This window comes from Eretmochelys imbricata, chromosome 7 (genome assembly GCF_965152235.1).
Source record: "Eretmochelys imbricata isolate rEreImb1 chromosome 7, rEreImb1.hap1, whole genome shotgun sequence".
In the NCBI taxonomy this organism is placed as follows: Eukaryota; Metazoa; Chordata; order Testudines; family Cheloniidae; genus Eretmochelys; species Eretmochelys imbricata.
The window spans coordinates 93,790,162-93,805,782 of NC_135578.1; the positions used below are offsets into that span (position 1 = coordinate 93,790,162).

At 48.6% G+C, this 15,621-nt stretch overlaps 1 protein-coding gene across 1 annotated transcript; it reads right to left on the reverse strand.

Moving 5' to 3' along the window:
- Nucleotides 1–1,799: 1,799 nt before the first annotated feature.
- On the reverse strand, nucleotides 1,800–15,621 carry CYP26C1 (cytochrome P450 family 26 subfamily C member 1). Its single transcript, XM_077822853.1, has 7 exons — nucleotides 15,418–15,621; nucleotides 14,711–14,935; nucleotides 14,015–14,290; nucleotides 9,847–10,002; nucleotides 3,831–4,223; nucleotides 3,582–3,770; nucleotides 1,800–2,189 (listed from the first exon to the last, which is right to left on the reverse strand). Exons 1-7 carry the CDS (start codon nucleotides 15,619–15,621, stop codon nucleotides 1,800–1,802), a joined length of 1,833 nt encoding a protein of 610 aa, XP_077678979.1.

Below are 15,621 nucleotides of genomic sequence, written 5' to 3' on the forward strand. Positions count from 1 at the left end.
CCATTAAAATGTATGAAAATTAATTATCAGATGTTTCCATTTCCTTGCTTCCCCTCACCTTTTAGACAGACAGTATGTACTATGTGCCTGAGTCAAAGCCCAGCAAAGGCTGTCCATTGACAGAGCGCTGCCATCATGCCCTCAGTGAAAATGAAATAATGTATTCACTCATCTATACAAATCATACTTAGTATTATCCTGAACTCTCCTCTCCATGCTCCAATGGAACTGCCATTTCCATTCATGGACATGAAAGGTAGGCATCACATTATAAAACATTTGTGAGAAATTCTTTTACAAGCGGAAAAAGAAAAATCCCGGAATTGAAGAGTAGGAAATGGCAAGGCAGACAGTATTCAGAGACCCTCTAATAGGCCAGTCAGACCCCCAACCTTAACTCCACCTGAATCCATTTTTAAGCCATTGTACACCATATGCTGCATGACAAATGGTCTTGTTGCTTAATGCTGCTCTGATAGTTATTATAATGTGACTCTCACTATAAATATTGAAATCATTATTCTGGAAGAGGTACCAGAGTGTATGCGCAAGAAATGGTTTTCCATCTTTAAAATCAGGAACTTTTCAGTCAGAATCAAACAGTTAAATGTCCGGACTCTTTAAATGTTTATTTTAAAAAGATCACTTCCCTGTTGAAATCTGATTCTCTCATACAGGTTTCAACCTGCAACTAAACTCTAGTCTAAGGCACATTTACTTTGACCATGGGATTTAGTGATGGATCCTTAATAACAGCAGCACAGTCCTTACTATAATACAGTGTTAATGTACAATATTAATATACGGTACCATCTGATGAACCAGAATGCGTTTATCATATAGACTCTAATGGAAAGTGCAGGAGTGAGATGAAATACAAACTCTTTACATCAATCTATCGGAAGTTAGAGAGTTATCAGAAAGTTACAGATAATTGGGATGTATCTGACAAGTTTGGACCTGTCAGATTGCAGCGATTCCTTAGATTTTTCTCTTTTTAAATATCCCTGGAAATTTCTAAAAGGCTATGGCCCAACGTGAAGAACCCCACTCCCCACTTACAAATACATGTATCCCATTGGGCATAATTCTTCTGCATGTGGAACAGGAAATTCCAGGCCATCTCTAGCCATGCTCTGTAATAAAAATGTGCTAGAGACAGTTATTTCTCTCTCCCTTCTGCATTTGTCTCTATCCAGTCAGAAGGAAGGGGGCAGGAGGGCTGACCAGGACAACAGCGTGGCTTGGAAGGATGTTCAGTGGATAGGGCGTTCCCCTAAACTTTCAAGAGTCAGGTGAGAGGTAGCAGACGAATCTATGTCCCGGGGGATTCTGTTTTAAAATCTAGAACACTTGGTTTCTCTCCCCCAGCCAACACCTTTGAAGTTTAAGGAAACTGCATACTTGGATCGTGGACTCTTTCCCCGTGGTTTTGACTCCTCAGAGTGCAGCTGGGCCCTGATTTTCCCCACCGGGGGGTGCAGTGAGGATGGCACAAACCAAGCCTTTCTAGTGTGAGGAAAGGGAGATCTCACCGGAGTTGCTGCTGCATCCGGAGCCCCTCTCCTGTTGCCGTGGTGGGCAGCAGCAGGGCACCGAGAAGGAGGGGATGGGTGGTCTAGGCCCCCTCTCAGCAGCTGGATCCCAGCCCCGCTGCGAAAAGGAAACGGGCCCAGGGGCTCATGTGGCGCTCTCTGTGTCCGGTCGGTACAAATCCTGGTGCTTGTCCCCCTCTGCGGCGGCTTCCCCTCTTCGCCCTGCCCGCAGCCCGCCCCAGCGCCAGAGGCCTGGGCGACGGCTCAAGCTTCCCGGGACCCCTGGCGGCGGGTGCTGGCACCGCCGGGCTGCAGGGGGTGGAAGAAGAGCTGCAGCCCGTCCACGGGATGCACAATGGGCACAGTCTGCATCTCGGGGAAGCTGGGGGTGGCCAGCTCCCAGCGGGCCGTGCGGACCAGCTCCACGGCCAGGAGCTTGAGGATGGCCTTGGCCAGCTCCTGGCCGATGCAGCTCCTGACCCCACCACCAAAGGGGATGTAATGGAAGCGTCCTGCCCCCTTGTCGTCCTCCTGCCGGGCCGAGCCAAACCGGTCCGGGTCGAAGCTCTCGGGGGGGCTCTGGTACACGGCCGCGGTCTCGTGGGTGTCTCGGATGCTGTACATCACGCTCCAGCCCTTGGGGATCTGGTAGCCCTGCAGGGGAGGCGGGAGAGGACCATCAGCTAAGGGGCAGCTGGCACCGGCGCTGGGGGCCCCTGGCCTTGCTGAGCTGCTCGAGGGAGAATCATAGAATCACAGAATACCAGGGCTGGAAGGGACCCCAGCAGGTCATCTAGCCCAACCCCCTGCTCAGAGCAGGGCCAATCCCCATTTTTTGTCCCAGAGGCTGTGCTGCTGCTGCTAAGGATTGGGGCCCTGGGACCCGTCTCACTGAGAAACCTGCCCGATCCCTGCCTCCCCATCACCAGCGATCCGTTCCCTTCGGCCGCCGGAGGGCGACACGCCGCCCTGCACAGAGCCCCGGACCCAGTTCCCAGGGACCTCCGCTAGAAACCGGCTCTGGCTTTCTCCACGAAGGACGGAGATGCTGGGGTGTTGGGTGGGATGTTTAACTCGACCGGGGCCGGGGCGCCTCCCTCTGGGGGCCCTGGATGCTAAACTAACCACCCTTTCTAATGCGGCAGCTTCGGATAAACGCCCCTGCAGGACACCGGGGTTAATGGAACTAACTTACTGCTCTTCCTCCGTGCAAAACCCTGCTGGAGCGGGAAGGGCACTGGGAGACCAGAATCCTGCTCGCCTCGCTCGGGCCCGTGGGCCCGAGGACACAAACAGGGCTCGTGTGATGACGCCAGCTGGATCCAGGGCCTGTTCCTTCAGCTCTTACTCAGACAAGCGGTCCCACTCCTGTTGCGCTCACCGGGGCTACGGTGCCTGAGCAAGACTTGCTGTCCTATTACTTGTAGAACTGGGCCTGCCGTGCGATTGTGCGGTTCTATACTGCTCTGTTGCGTTGTCATTTCTTGTATTCACGCTGTGATATTGTCACATTTCGGTAGTTGCTGATTTAGTAAACTCAGTATCATTTGATTTTCAGGGAAGCCCAATACATCTTGGGGCCCTATATAAATAAATTACTTTGCAAATAAATAACCAAGGATTTGATCTCTAGATGCTTTTATGTTTTCCATTTTCCGTTTTAAGTGGCCAGTTAGCTGCGTGCAACATTCCCCTGTATTCTGTGCTGCTTTCTATAATGTTAAAATGCAAAAAAACAGATTCGGTGTAAATTTATTTTGCATTCACTCAGGTGTACCTGCAGTTGGCAAAATGTCATATCTTACATCTTAACAAGTGTTTCACACTAAAGATAAACTCGTTCTACAGACAAGTGTTAATAGTCGCACAGCTGCCATTATTAGGAAATCAGCCCTTTGAAATACCCAGAGGTCACTAGAGAGGAAGGAGAAAATGGTGTAAAACTGTCTGATAAGACACGCAGATACACATAATAAATGAACTAAAGCTGCTTGGCTCAAAGCCACACCCTAGTCTTTAAACAACTGCAGAACAGAGATAACTTACATCCAGCTCAAAGGTCTGCAGGGCAGTTCTGTAGCCTCCAGAAACGGGCGGCAGCACACGAAGGACCTCCTTAATCACACCGTCCAAGTAGCGCAGACGGCTCAACTTATCCAAGTTCATCTCAGGCTGACAATGACACTCTGCCCCTGGAATCACTGGCCCTGTGGGCACCTCGAACCTGCTGGCCGGCTGACCGGCTTCTTCTTGCCTGGGGTTTGAATAATGATCTTTTGTATTCAAACTAATTGCTTCTGGTGTCATTCTGGTTAACGTGGGCTCCTTAAGGAGAGGAGGCCGCCGGATAAAACCACCCCCGGCCTCTCCTCCCGCCTTTAGATCAGGTTGCTGACTTTGATTCTTCGGCGTCCCTTCTGGCGTGGAGCGGAGACGCTGCTGAGAGTCACTGTCCTTCCTTTCTTTCTCCAGGACCATCGGTGTACCTTGACGGGATTCAATACATGGGCGGTTCTTTTGGGAGACCGCAGGCGAAAGGCAATGGCCCTGCCTATGCAATTCATGGGACACCAGTTCCTGTCTTATTTTTTCTATCGCCGAGGGGTGTTTCAGTAGCAAAAGGATCAGAGACGTGCTGGCACTAGCAGTGGTGAAGAAAGCAGCAAATATCAGCTCAATCGCTGACTCCTGCGAGATAATCAAACGTGACAGTTTTAAATGCATGTGTGTTTTAATCTTCAAATCATACTCCCACCTGTTCCCTATCAGCACAGCTGTCTAGCCCCACGTGGCCTGTCTTCATTTCCATCATTTGAGTGTTTAGAAACTAAAATCTATTTAACTTTACAGGACTTGCGTTCCTTTGCTAACTGAGCATTATACTGCACTTCTACCGCTTATGTAATGGATTGTTTATTCCACTACTCCCTACGAACCTGCAACCATTATCAGTAAAAAGAGAAAGAAGAGGAGTAAGAACCTGGCTGAGAATTTTGTGAGCAAAGGTTATCCTCACACTTAGCCGTAGAGATTTGTCCTCAGATGCACACCGGGGTCTCCGTCTGTCAGACACTACATTTGATATGTACAGATTCTTCCACTTTCTTAGAAAAATAATCTCCCGAATGGCATGTCTTCTACATTGGTAGTGGTGGATATTGGTCCGGGAGTCCTAGGTTCCGATGCTACCATCTAAAACGGGTAACGTTTGTTCAAATGCCCCCTGAAGTCAATGTGAAGACATCATGTACATGAATAGAACTGGACTCAGGCCAACAGTGAGTAAAACTAATAAGAAACTTGCTGTGTCATCATAATGTATGTATGTGAACCTCTGCAGATCTGTAGCAAATAGAGAGTTACCTAGACGCAGATGTTTGGCAAATCCCGGATTCTTCGCTTGCCCCAAAGGCAAGGGCATGTCAGAGTCTGTAGATTAACAAACTTTCTTATTGCTCGATGACAATAGTGGAACATCTAAAATCCTGTCAATGATCTTCGATGGTTCAAAATTCCCTGAGGCTATCAACCTTTCTCCCATACAGCCACACTGTGCATAGATGTGCCGCCACTTGAACTAAATCGTCTGGGCTGGATTTTGCAAGGTGCTGAGCTAAACATTAAGGGAATTCTCCTACTCATGTGTGTCAAGTTAAGGGCTTTGCTGGATTGCCTCACAGTGTTCAGCATCTGGCAGAACCAAGCCCTGTATAACAAGTAATGGGACAACCACGGAAGAACTCCAGACACTGTCCCCCGCATGCCTCCTTCCTATGCTATTTAGTGTTGTGTGAAAAACAAGCCAAAGGATCCAATTGCTTCCTAGAAGCAAAAACTGAGGTGTGTTGCAAAGGAAAACAACTGACCCAATTGTCCATACCATGCTTTACAGACAAGTTTGTCACAGTGTGGCTCGGGTAACTCTGCATAAAGCCAAGCCACAGAATGATCCCAGACAATCAAAGCGGAGTATCTGCGCCCACAACACAGGCAAAACATCCATCAGCCATGGATCCTCACAACCGTACAATCAGAGCCTTCTAAGGACCTCCCTTAAAATATTACAGGAAACCAGCCAGGCCCTAGCTAAGTCATGGAAGGTTAAATACTGGAAGTTTCTTAGCTCCCCTTTCTCTTTTCCACCCATACAGAAATCAAAGGAAAAAGTGCAGGTTTAGGATGTGAACTATGACTATGAAGCCAGCATTCAAAACTATGACCGAAATATTTGACAATAACTATTTTGTCTTTCTGTAACTATGTCTGTCCTAGTTCTGGCTCTCTAATGCACACTCAAGGGACTGCTGTTGCTGTGTATTCACAAGGCTGAGCATCACACCTCCCAGATGTTGTGTAGAATACACACAGTTATGCACAGAATATACACCCAGTTAAGCCTCCCTAATAACTGTTAAGGTAAAGGGAAGAGAGACGAGTTGGGTGAGGTAATATCTTTTATTGGACCAACTTCTGCCCAGGAGAGAGACAAGCTTTGCAGTTACAACACACCTGCAGATCGTGTATCAGGAACTTGGGATTGCCAGAGACTGCCGGTGATGATCTGGAGGCAAAAAGAGGGCTGTAGGTGGTGACCTAAAGGTGGGAATGTCTCCAGGACCAACAGCCCCCTCTCCAGGTGAAAGCCTATAAGAAGGGAAGGGGTGAATCCAAAACACAGCTGTGAAATCCTGGCCCCATTGAAGTCTATGGCAAAACAGGGGGATTTGTCGGTGTGCTGGCTCTCCAGGATGTATATAACATGTAACAGAACGGGGGCTGCTCCCCCCCCCCCCCCGTGTGCACATGGCTCCCGTAGACATGAGCAGGAACTGGGCATCCCCGATAACAGAACCTTCGCAGTACTCCGGCGTTTGTGCTCGTGACCGCCGTGTCCGGGTTCGCCCACTGCGAAGTTCCACAGGGGAAGCTCCGCGCAGTCACTGCTGCATCGCGGGGATGCTGAGTTCCCCTCTGTGTTAGTCTCTACAATGCTCATATTGAACTGAACATTGTGTCACCGCACAAAGGATGAAAATAAAGCAGTTCCCCGAGAATGAATGCGGCTGGAAAGAACGTCCTGGCGCTAAGATATTTTATTCATCGACAAAGTATTTTATTTATTCTTTTAGAGCCAATTGGGCGTTTTGTAGACCTCACCTCGCCTCTTATTCAGTCTGGTTCATTATGGAAACAGCCTCAGGAGTATCCTGTTTTCCTGCAAACTTTAATCTCACCTTTGTTGTGACTTTAATGCAATGGTTTATAGTTTAATCTATTTTAGTGCATTCTCAGAAAGCAAAAGGCCCAGTCCCTGCCAGCGTGCTATACCCTACGCTGCTATGATAAAGGACGTGCTCTTTCCCCTTTCCGTGGCTTTCGGCTTTTTCTGGTGGTTTCGATAAAACGGTGGGCTTTTTAACCTGGGTTGTTGCAAGTCCTGGTTTTGTAAAGCACATGCTGCATTCATTCCCCGAGTACAATTCCCAGCATCTCGCGGGGGTGGCAAGTGCTCTTTGAAAAGTATTTAAACACAAAGCGAGTCAGGAAATTAGTGTACACTCTCAGAGATGCGTATCCAGTGCTGTAAAGCACCTAAGATTTTTTACCTAGTCAGATCAGTCCACTAGATTCATATTCCGCCGTCATTTTATTTTGGTAAAAGGCGCTGCCACATTAGACAGTAACCACAGATTATTTTATAATCCACAGGAAAGTTTCTTTAAATGCATCTGATGTAGGAAGTTTCTAACTGCACCGCCAACAGAAGGGCATATCAATATACTAACCCACGCTGACTCCCTGCCCATCACTGTTATCTCGACTGGGATGAGCCACACCCGCCTCTTAGCTTTGGCTTTATCCCTGGGGGCTCTCCAATTGCTCATATAATTATTTTTTGAATAATATGCATTAGGGATGCCTGGGTATAATCTGGCAAATATTACATTACATTACTCAGCGAACAGCTCCTTCACCTCTTTTGACTAATGTCACATATACCTCTTCTAATCACAGCTAGCTGCTCCTGGAGAATATTGTTGAGCATTATTTACAAATTAGCGCATTCTTTTTGTCCAATAGTTTAGCTTTTCTTAAACATCGTCGAATTTATTTGGTCATGTTAATTAATCGCTAAAATAGATTATTCTCCTTGTAAACTAGTTATACAGTGTACAACTGCTGTGCTACATAACCCGTGGCAAACACCCTCTTTTACTCAGGAGAAAAGTAGTTTATAGTTCCCTATTTGCAGATTGGATTCCCCTTCATGGAGTTCCACATAGGATAGGCTTTGAACAACAAACAAATAAACCAACCAAACCTCTTCATCAGGAGAGCATTGTCCCATTTTAAATACCGGGAAAGTGAACCACAGAGAGGTGAATGGGAAGTGACAGAACCCACATCTCCTGGATACCAGTCCAGTGGTTTATCTACTCGGCCACGCTGCCTCCCCACAAAGAATCCTGCCCCCGGGCTCAGAGCCAAACGGTGCTCTTTTTGTGACGCGCTCAAGTGAGAAGATGCCAGGAATGGGGAAGATTGGAGAGGAAAAGACCCCCCAATGGTTCCTTCTCCTGCCAACGCAGGATTGTTGGAATGGGCCTGTGGTGTAAGGTCTCTGTGACTTAATGTGCTATGATGTTGTTGTTTTGTAGCATAAGCTAAACTGATGGCGCTGGGTGTTCTGTCGCTGTCCATTTTGCTGCCTACACTAAACGCCTAAGAATCTCAGGAAATGCATAAGGACTTTTACCGCTACTAGGAGGGATGCCAACAAACAGTGATGAGTTTCCATGTGGAGACAACGCAATTCTGTCCACACAATTCCAGATTTTCAGAAGCAAAGATTCAGAACCTTTAGGAAAACAGGTCACCTGCTCCTAGGAGATAAAGATCCGGGGTGAAATCCTGACCCCGCGGGAGTTCATAGGAGTTTGGAGTCAACTGAGCCACGATTTCATCCCGGAGGAAGCTAAGCAGCATACACGTTTCATCCCGGAGGAAGCTAAGCAGCATACAAGTTAATAGTATCTTATACCCTGAAACTGGCTTCACATATGCTTGGTAAAGAAGGTGACTTGGAAGGCCGTCAATATTTTGGCAGTTCTGCCAATATGGCAGCCAAACATGCCTGTTTTTTGGAAGCCCAGGGCAATAAGGATAGAAGCTGATTCTCAGCGGGAGAAGAGAAAAATAGGCTTTACAGTAAGTCCTGGTTTTGGATTGATATCTCCATATGATATCTTAAAACTCAAAATTATAAATATACTTCAATCAGCTACTGCACACGCTCAAAATTATCCCAGAACTTCATAAACACTAGTTCCGATTTTTATATATGACACCAACAGTCACACCCAGAATAGCCTGGTGGTAGGCACAGACTCAATACTAAAGACAAATACTTTCTCAATTCTTTCTTTCAACTGGGAGCTTTGCCTGAGTAACAACAATAGGATTTGATTTAAATCACGGTGCTGTCTCATGTTCACTATTCCATAGAGCAGATCCACATTTTGAGTAATATAATTAACCAGCTGGTCCTAGGGAATGACCCAGAGTCCATCATTCCATCTCAGGAGTCATTCTGACATTGTTTCAAAGATTTCTATGTTTACTGCCCCTAGAACACAGTGGCATGATCCATTGGCCCCGCTGCAATAGGCATGGAAGTCTGTGAGGATTGCACAATCGGGTCTATCATATCAAAGATAAGATTTTGAAGTGTATTGAGAATACACGGATACGCAAGGAGCCCCATCGGAGCTGCACAAACCTAGCGGTATTCTAGTAAAACCAGGCAGATGCCTGGAAGAAAAGCCAAGAGGATAAGGTAGGAGGGCAAAAGAGGCATTTATTTACTTTTAAAATATTAACTCAGTTCAAATGAAAAGCAATTTAACCATGAAAAGGATGTCGGTAGGGCTGGCACACTCTTCCTAAGTGTCCACCTCACCTGCTGTCTGCTGAGGCTTGGGAACTGGTGAGATGCTACAAAGCTCACCTTTCTCTGCTCAACATCTACCTTAAGTGTTGGGTGTCCAATCCCTCTTTCAACATCCTTGCATTTCTATGGGGTTTGGGTTTTTTTTCCAGACCCTTATTTCATCGCGGTGGACAAGCGATGTTTAGTGGCCAGGGGCACTTAAGGTGAGGAAGACGGTTAACTACAAGCTTTGTTATTGTTTGTGATGGATTCTCCCAGAGTGGGTAAAACAAAGGCAGAGGCCAGCAGATATCAGGTGCCCCCCAAGCAAACTGCTCTAAAGACAGTTAGAAACAAAACAGCAAAGGAGATTCTCTTTACCTTCAGCTCCTGCATGGTGAATTCTTTGCCATGCTCCTTGGCACTGTTTATTAAGAAATCCAGAGCATCACCATGACCTTCCGAGTTCTTTCTTTGTAGTTTTTCCATTATGGCTTTCTCCATGTACTCATGTAACATATTCCGGGCTTTGATCCCCTGCGAAGAGTCAGACATGGTTGTTCAGAGACTGTCCAACCCAGCCATAGTGAAGCACTGTAAGAAAAAACCCAGAAAAAGACCCTACCCAGGATGAATAGCACTCAAGGACCCCAAGAATCCTATCCCTCTTATTCTAATACCAATAGCTCAAATCCACTCTCCTTTTGTGCTCTGAGTGGTGCTTCAATCTGACACCTCGCAATTAAAAGACTAGGAAGGACAAATTCATTTGTCTATGCTAGAGACACAAGGTGGGTGAGGTAATATCTTTTATTGGACCAATTTTTGTTGGTGAGAGAGTCGAGCTTCAGAGCCACACAGAGCTTTTCTTCAGGTCTGGGTTTGTCTTTATTGGAACTACTTGGCACTGGGCGGATAGACTGTTGGGAATTGGGTAATTTCTCCCTGTGCTATTCCAACACACCCTGTAAAGGGTAGTACTGCCCAAGGAACACTTGGGTGGAGGGGGTGGGGGGGAAAGGGAAGCAGTGAAGCTAGAGGGCTGATGCCACAGTGACCTCTTGATGACTCCCATGAACAAACTCAGCTTCTGCTATGTCCAAAAGAGGCTCTCTGGTACCTGGATAAGAGAGGATGACTTGACAAGCCTACCCCAGTCTAATGTTGGCCTCCAGAAACTTTCAGGGGCTTTTCAAAGGCAGTGACAAAGGGGTTCGCTATTCCAGATAAGTATACTAGCTAAATATGTGATAATCACACCCAATTGGTTGTGTGTAAATGTATCTGTCAGAAGGCTGCATTTCCATTAAAGTAACCCTCCATGCAACCAAACATCTAATAGGATATGGAGGAGTCAGCTCCGAAGCTGTCACTATGTGAAATGGAAGTGCATTCGGAATGCAAGGTGTGTGGTTCTGTAACAAGAAGCCTGTCTCGGGTGTGGGCCTCATCCTACTAGAGATCACCCTACTGCAGAAGCCCAGAGGCAGGATAATCTAACCTGAAAGAAATCCATGCACAGATTTGCTAGGATTATATTATAATAGAGTCATATACAGGAGGTCAGACTAGATGAGCTGGTGGTCCCTTCTGGCATTAAACACTATGACTCCATAATAATATGGTCACAGGCCACCAACACCACCCAGCACCTGCACAGTAAACAGAACAACCAAAATTAGACCAAAGTATTATAGCCAAGGTTGCTCTACTCTTCCCATTACAAGACCCTGTTTATATGCATATAGCTCTGCCAAACTTAAACTGTTGGGATGAAATTTTTTCCATGTCAGGTGTCTGCATCAGGCTGAAGTATTTTAGCAATTTTTGGCCCAAATGGTTCAGTCTTTTCCATGAATGACACTAGTGAAAAATATGTTGTTTTACCCATGTTAAAAGATTATGGCAATCTTGAAGAGTCTCTAGCTCCCACAGGGATTTGGTGCAGGGATGAGAAATTTGTCAGGGCGTGCCCTTTATGTCAGGGATGAGCCATCCCTGTGAAAATTCACCCACATTTGGACAAGTTATAAGCCTTTGACTCTTGCTAGATCTTGACAGTTAAAAACTCTGGAAATTCCATCTGCTCTGGGCATGCTCCAGCTTGGGGTTGCAGGGAGCTGAGATGACTTCAACTGAAATTGTAACTCTGGGCTGCTGCAGGCCATGCCAGAGTCAGGCACTGGAACTGAAAGCACAAGAACTATCTTTCCTATGCTCTTCATGCCCTGTCCCCCCTGCAGGCATCAAGATAGCATAAAAGGGGAAGCAGCCTGATTTGAACGCAGAGGGGACAAAAAACAGATGGGGAGTAGATTAGAAGGAGGCTTTGAAGAGAAAACACAGGACTGAGACTGAAGGCTGTCCCCAAGGGAAGAGAGGAGAGGATAAACTGGGACTAGGTGTTGAGATGTGGGAGACTGGGACTAATTGGACAAAGAGGCTAGGACTCGCAGCTGGGTGGGGTAAGATGGACTGGGAGCTGGATGGGATGCGCGGTGGATGGGTCATAGGTTTTAAGGCTAGAAGGAACCATTAGATCTAATGTGACCTCAGAGGAGACTGTGACTAGCTGGACAAGGAAAATGGGAACCAATGGAATGTGGGGAAGGACATGAGGAAAGGAAAGACAGATCTGAGAAGGAATCAGTGTGCTCGGGGAAAACTGGGATTGGCTGAACAAACAGACTGGGACAAAGAGCCTGGGGAGGGAGAGAAGACTGGACCAGGAGCCAGGGGAACGGGGACTGGCTGGGCATTGGGCAAGTACACTGGGGATAAGGAGCCACAGGGCCTGGGTGAACTGGGCCTGGCTGGGCAAGGAGGTTGGAAATGGAGGGGATATTGGGAGTAGAAGAGGACAGGGTAGAAAGGATAAAGCTTGTCGGGTGAGGGAGGAGGGAAGAGGCAGAGGTATCTGTGCCCACTAGACACACTCCCCTCCAGTACCTAAAATTGAACCCAAGATTCCTGAATCTCACCATTCCTTTGCTGTCAGCAAATATCTCTGAAACCCACTGGCAAAGTGAGTGTCTCCTGCTCCTCTACTGCTAGTCTACATAGGGAACAGTCAGTTATGCTGTTAGCTCACGAGGCAGAGGTCTGTTGGGTAGATCTAACGGTTCCCACCCTGTTGATGACCCATGTGAATGTCAATATGATGCCACGTGACAGAAGTTCTGTTTTTTCCATTTGTTTTCAAACTCCTAGGAAATTACACACCCAAGAAATCATCCAATGTAATCAAATCTACAGATGAAGCTCCCTATAGTGATAGGCTCAAGAAACTCTATCTATTTAGCTTAACAAAGAGAAGGTGAAGGGGTGAACTGATTACTGCTTGTAAGCTCCTACATGGGGAACAAATATTTAATAATGGGCTCTTCAGAGAAAGGTATATAACACAATCCAATGGAAGCTGAAGCTAGACACATTCACAGGGGAAATAAGGCCTATATTTTTAATGGTGAGAGTGATTAGCCCTTGAAACAATTTACCAAGGGTTCTGGTGGATTTTCTGTCACTGAACACTTTTAAATCAAGATAGGATGTTTTTCTAAAAGATCTGCTCAGGGTATTATTTGGGGGGAAGTTTTATGTCCTGTGCTATACAAGAGGTCAGAGTAGAAGGTCACAATGCTCCCTTCTGTCCTTTCTAGCCCTCTCCCACCTCATAACCCACAGAACTACAGCACAAACAAGTCAACAGACTATACACTATTCAGGTAATAAATAGATGTCAGCAAGGACTATCTCAGCCAAAGGAAGTGGCATTCTCTGAAGCAGCACACAGGTGCGGAGAACTCGTGTGCTCCCGATGTACCTTGATAATAGCAAAGCCAATAATTTGTGGAAAGGAATTGGACAGATCACTATCCTGCTGAGAATATTGCATCACAGAACTGAAATTTACTCCAGGGAAAACTCTAGATGTAACATGCTTAGCAATCAAACATTATATAAGAATAAACTGAAGCCAACAACACAGAGAGGTGCTGGAAGTAAATATATAGAAAAACAAACAAACAAAAAGAAATGGCTAGGAGGAGGAGTAATTAGAGAATAGTCTGTAATAAGAGAACAATCCGACACTATAAGAAACCAGTGCAAAAGAAATGGGGCAAAATCTAACTGATCACTGCAACTAATACAGCAACGAAACCTGTTTAAACGTGACTGGTTACCCACTCAGGGACATGTCAGGGGTAAGATATCCAAAGAGGGAATTCCTGAGGGGACGGGAGGACGGGGAGAAGGCGATTCACTGTACTTTAAAATGGCAATAGCGATCCACCTTTCATTACGAAAGCTAGAACTCATGCATGGACCCTTATGGGGCAGGGTAAGAGTGCGTGGTGGGCTTTCATGGCTCTGTGTTATTTACAGTTCTCTTTAACTTCCTGGAGATCAACCTTGGCTTTGCTGGCTACTTTGGCGCTGGACTTTTTTTTTTTTTAAAGCAATGCAGCCTATATTCGGTAGGCTGCAAAAAGACAGAGCAGAGGAAAGCAAAGCGGAGCGAGTCGGGCATGTAACCCGGCAACAGTACCTTGCGCAGCCCACTGAACGGTATGTTCAGGGGCAAGGAGAACAGGTTCTCCACCAGCTGCTCAAAAGTTTTGGCCAGGTCCTTAAACTGCTTTTCTTCCAGGCTGAGGCCCAGCAGAACCCGAGCTGCAACGCGGAAAGTCAAAGTTTTAGCGGAGGAATAAACCGCGATGGAGCCAGGCTCCCTGCACCAGCCCCGCAGCTCCCAGCTCACGACCTTCTGGATCCCAGGGAGGTAGCTCTCCAGGGCAGCGCGGCTGAAGACTCGAGCCAGGATCTAGGGAGAGGGGAGGGAAGAGAGTTAAGGCTGCTGGTGCTGCTGGCACTTTCTCCGACCTGCAGCTGCACAGCCAGGGGAACTGGGGCTACCCACTTGGCAGCCGCCGCCAGTTGGCTTCCTGCTGGACCGAGCTGCCGGCTCGGTGTCAAGAGCCTGGCCATGAGGCAACGTGGGCTTCGCAGGCTGCAGAGGGGTGAATTACAACCGCCTTCCCTGGACCCTAGGCCTCCGCCCCGCTCACACAGCCCCTCGCTGCCTGCCCCCCCCCCCGCAACTACAGAGGAGTTTTACACACGGCTCCAAACGCCACCCTCCCGGGTCAAAATCCCCCGGGCACGCGCGTGTGAGCAGCGCTGTGCCGGTCCTTGCCCTGGCCGCCTCCCCCGCTCCCGAGCGCAGGGTCGCTGCGGAGCGCACCTTCCTCCTCTGCCGGTGCAGCTCGCCGGTGGAGTTGAGCAGGGTGTTGGAGCCCAGGATGATCTGGGTGCTCTGGGGCCACTGGGTGCTGACCAGGCTGTGCTCCCCCAGCAGGATCTTGCGGACGTTCTCCGCCCCGGTCACTCGGACGACAGGCTTGCCCAGCAGGTGGGTCTTGAACACGTGGCCGTACTTCTCCCGGCGGGAGCTGTGGAAGCTGGAGCCCTGCAACCAGCCGGCAGGTCAAGCGGAGAGCCACCGCCGGGGCCGCGCGCCAGCTGGCGCGGGTCCGAGGGGCGCCGGGCAAGGCTCGGATCCCGCCAGCTCCACCCCGGGGACAGACCCGGCCGCGCTCAGCGTTGCTGGCTGCGGAGCCCCTTCGCCCCATACAGGTCCGCGGCTCCTCGGGAGCAGGAGGGGAGCTCGCTGCGCGGAGCCTGGCGACCTCCTCCGCGAAGCCTGCAGGGCGGGGGGAGCCCAGCTCCGGGGCCCACGTGGCTCAGGAATGAAACGCATTTAAATCCCTCCCTCACGTTTTAGTTAGTTCTGGGCGTCCCAGGAGCAGCCTGATCCTAGGGGCTTCGGGTCGGAAGGGAAGGGGTGGTGAGCCACCTCCCGCCTGCCGCCAGCAGTCACCTGGCCTAGCAGCCCGGAGACTGCCCGCAGCCCCTGCCGCAGGGGGACACGTGCTCTCGTTCATACTTTACCTGGACCAGCCAGTGCAGGGTCTCCCCGAAGAACGGCCACCCCATGGAGCCTTTGGGGAGGGGCAGAGCGCTGCCCCGGTCCCTGCTCAGAGCCCACCTGAGAGTCCACAAGTGCCGGGCCACGGTGAGGAGGAGCCCCAGGGCCAGCACGGCGGTGAGCGCAGCTTCGAGCCAGGACAACGCGCTGATCCCCGCCAGCAACAT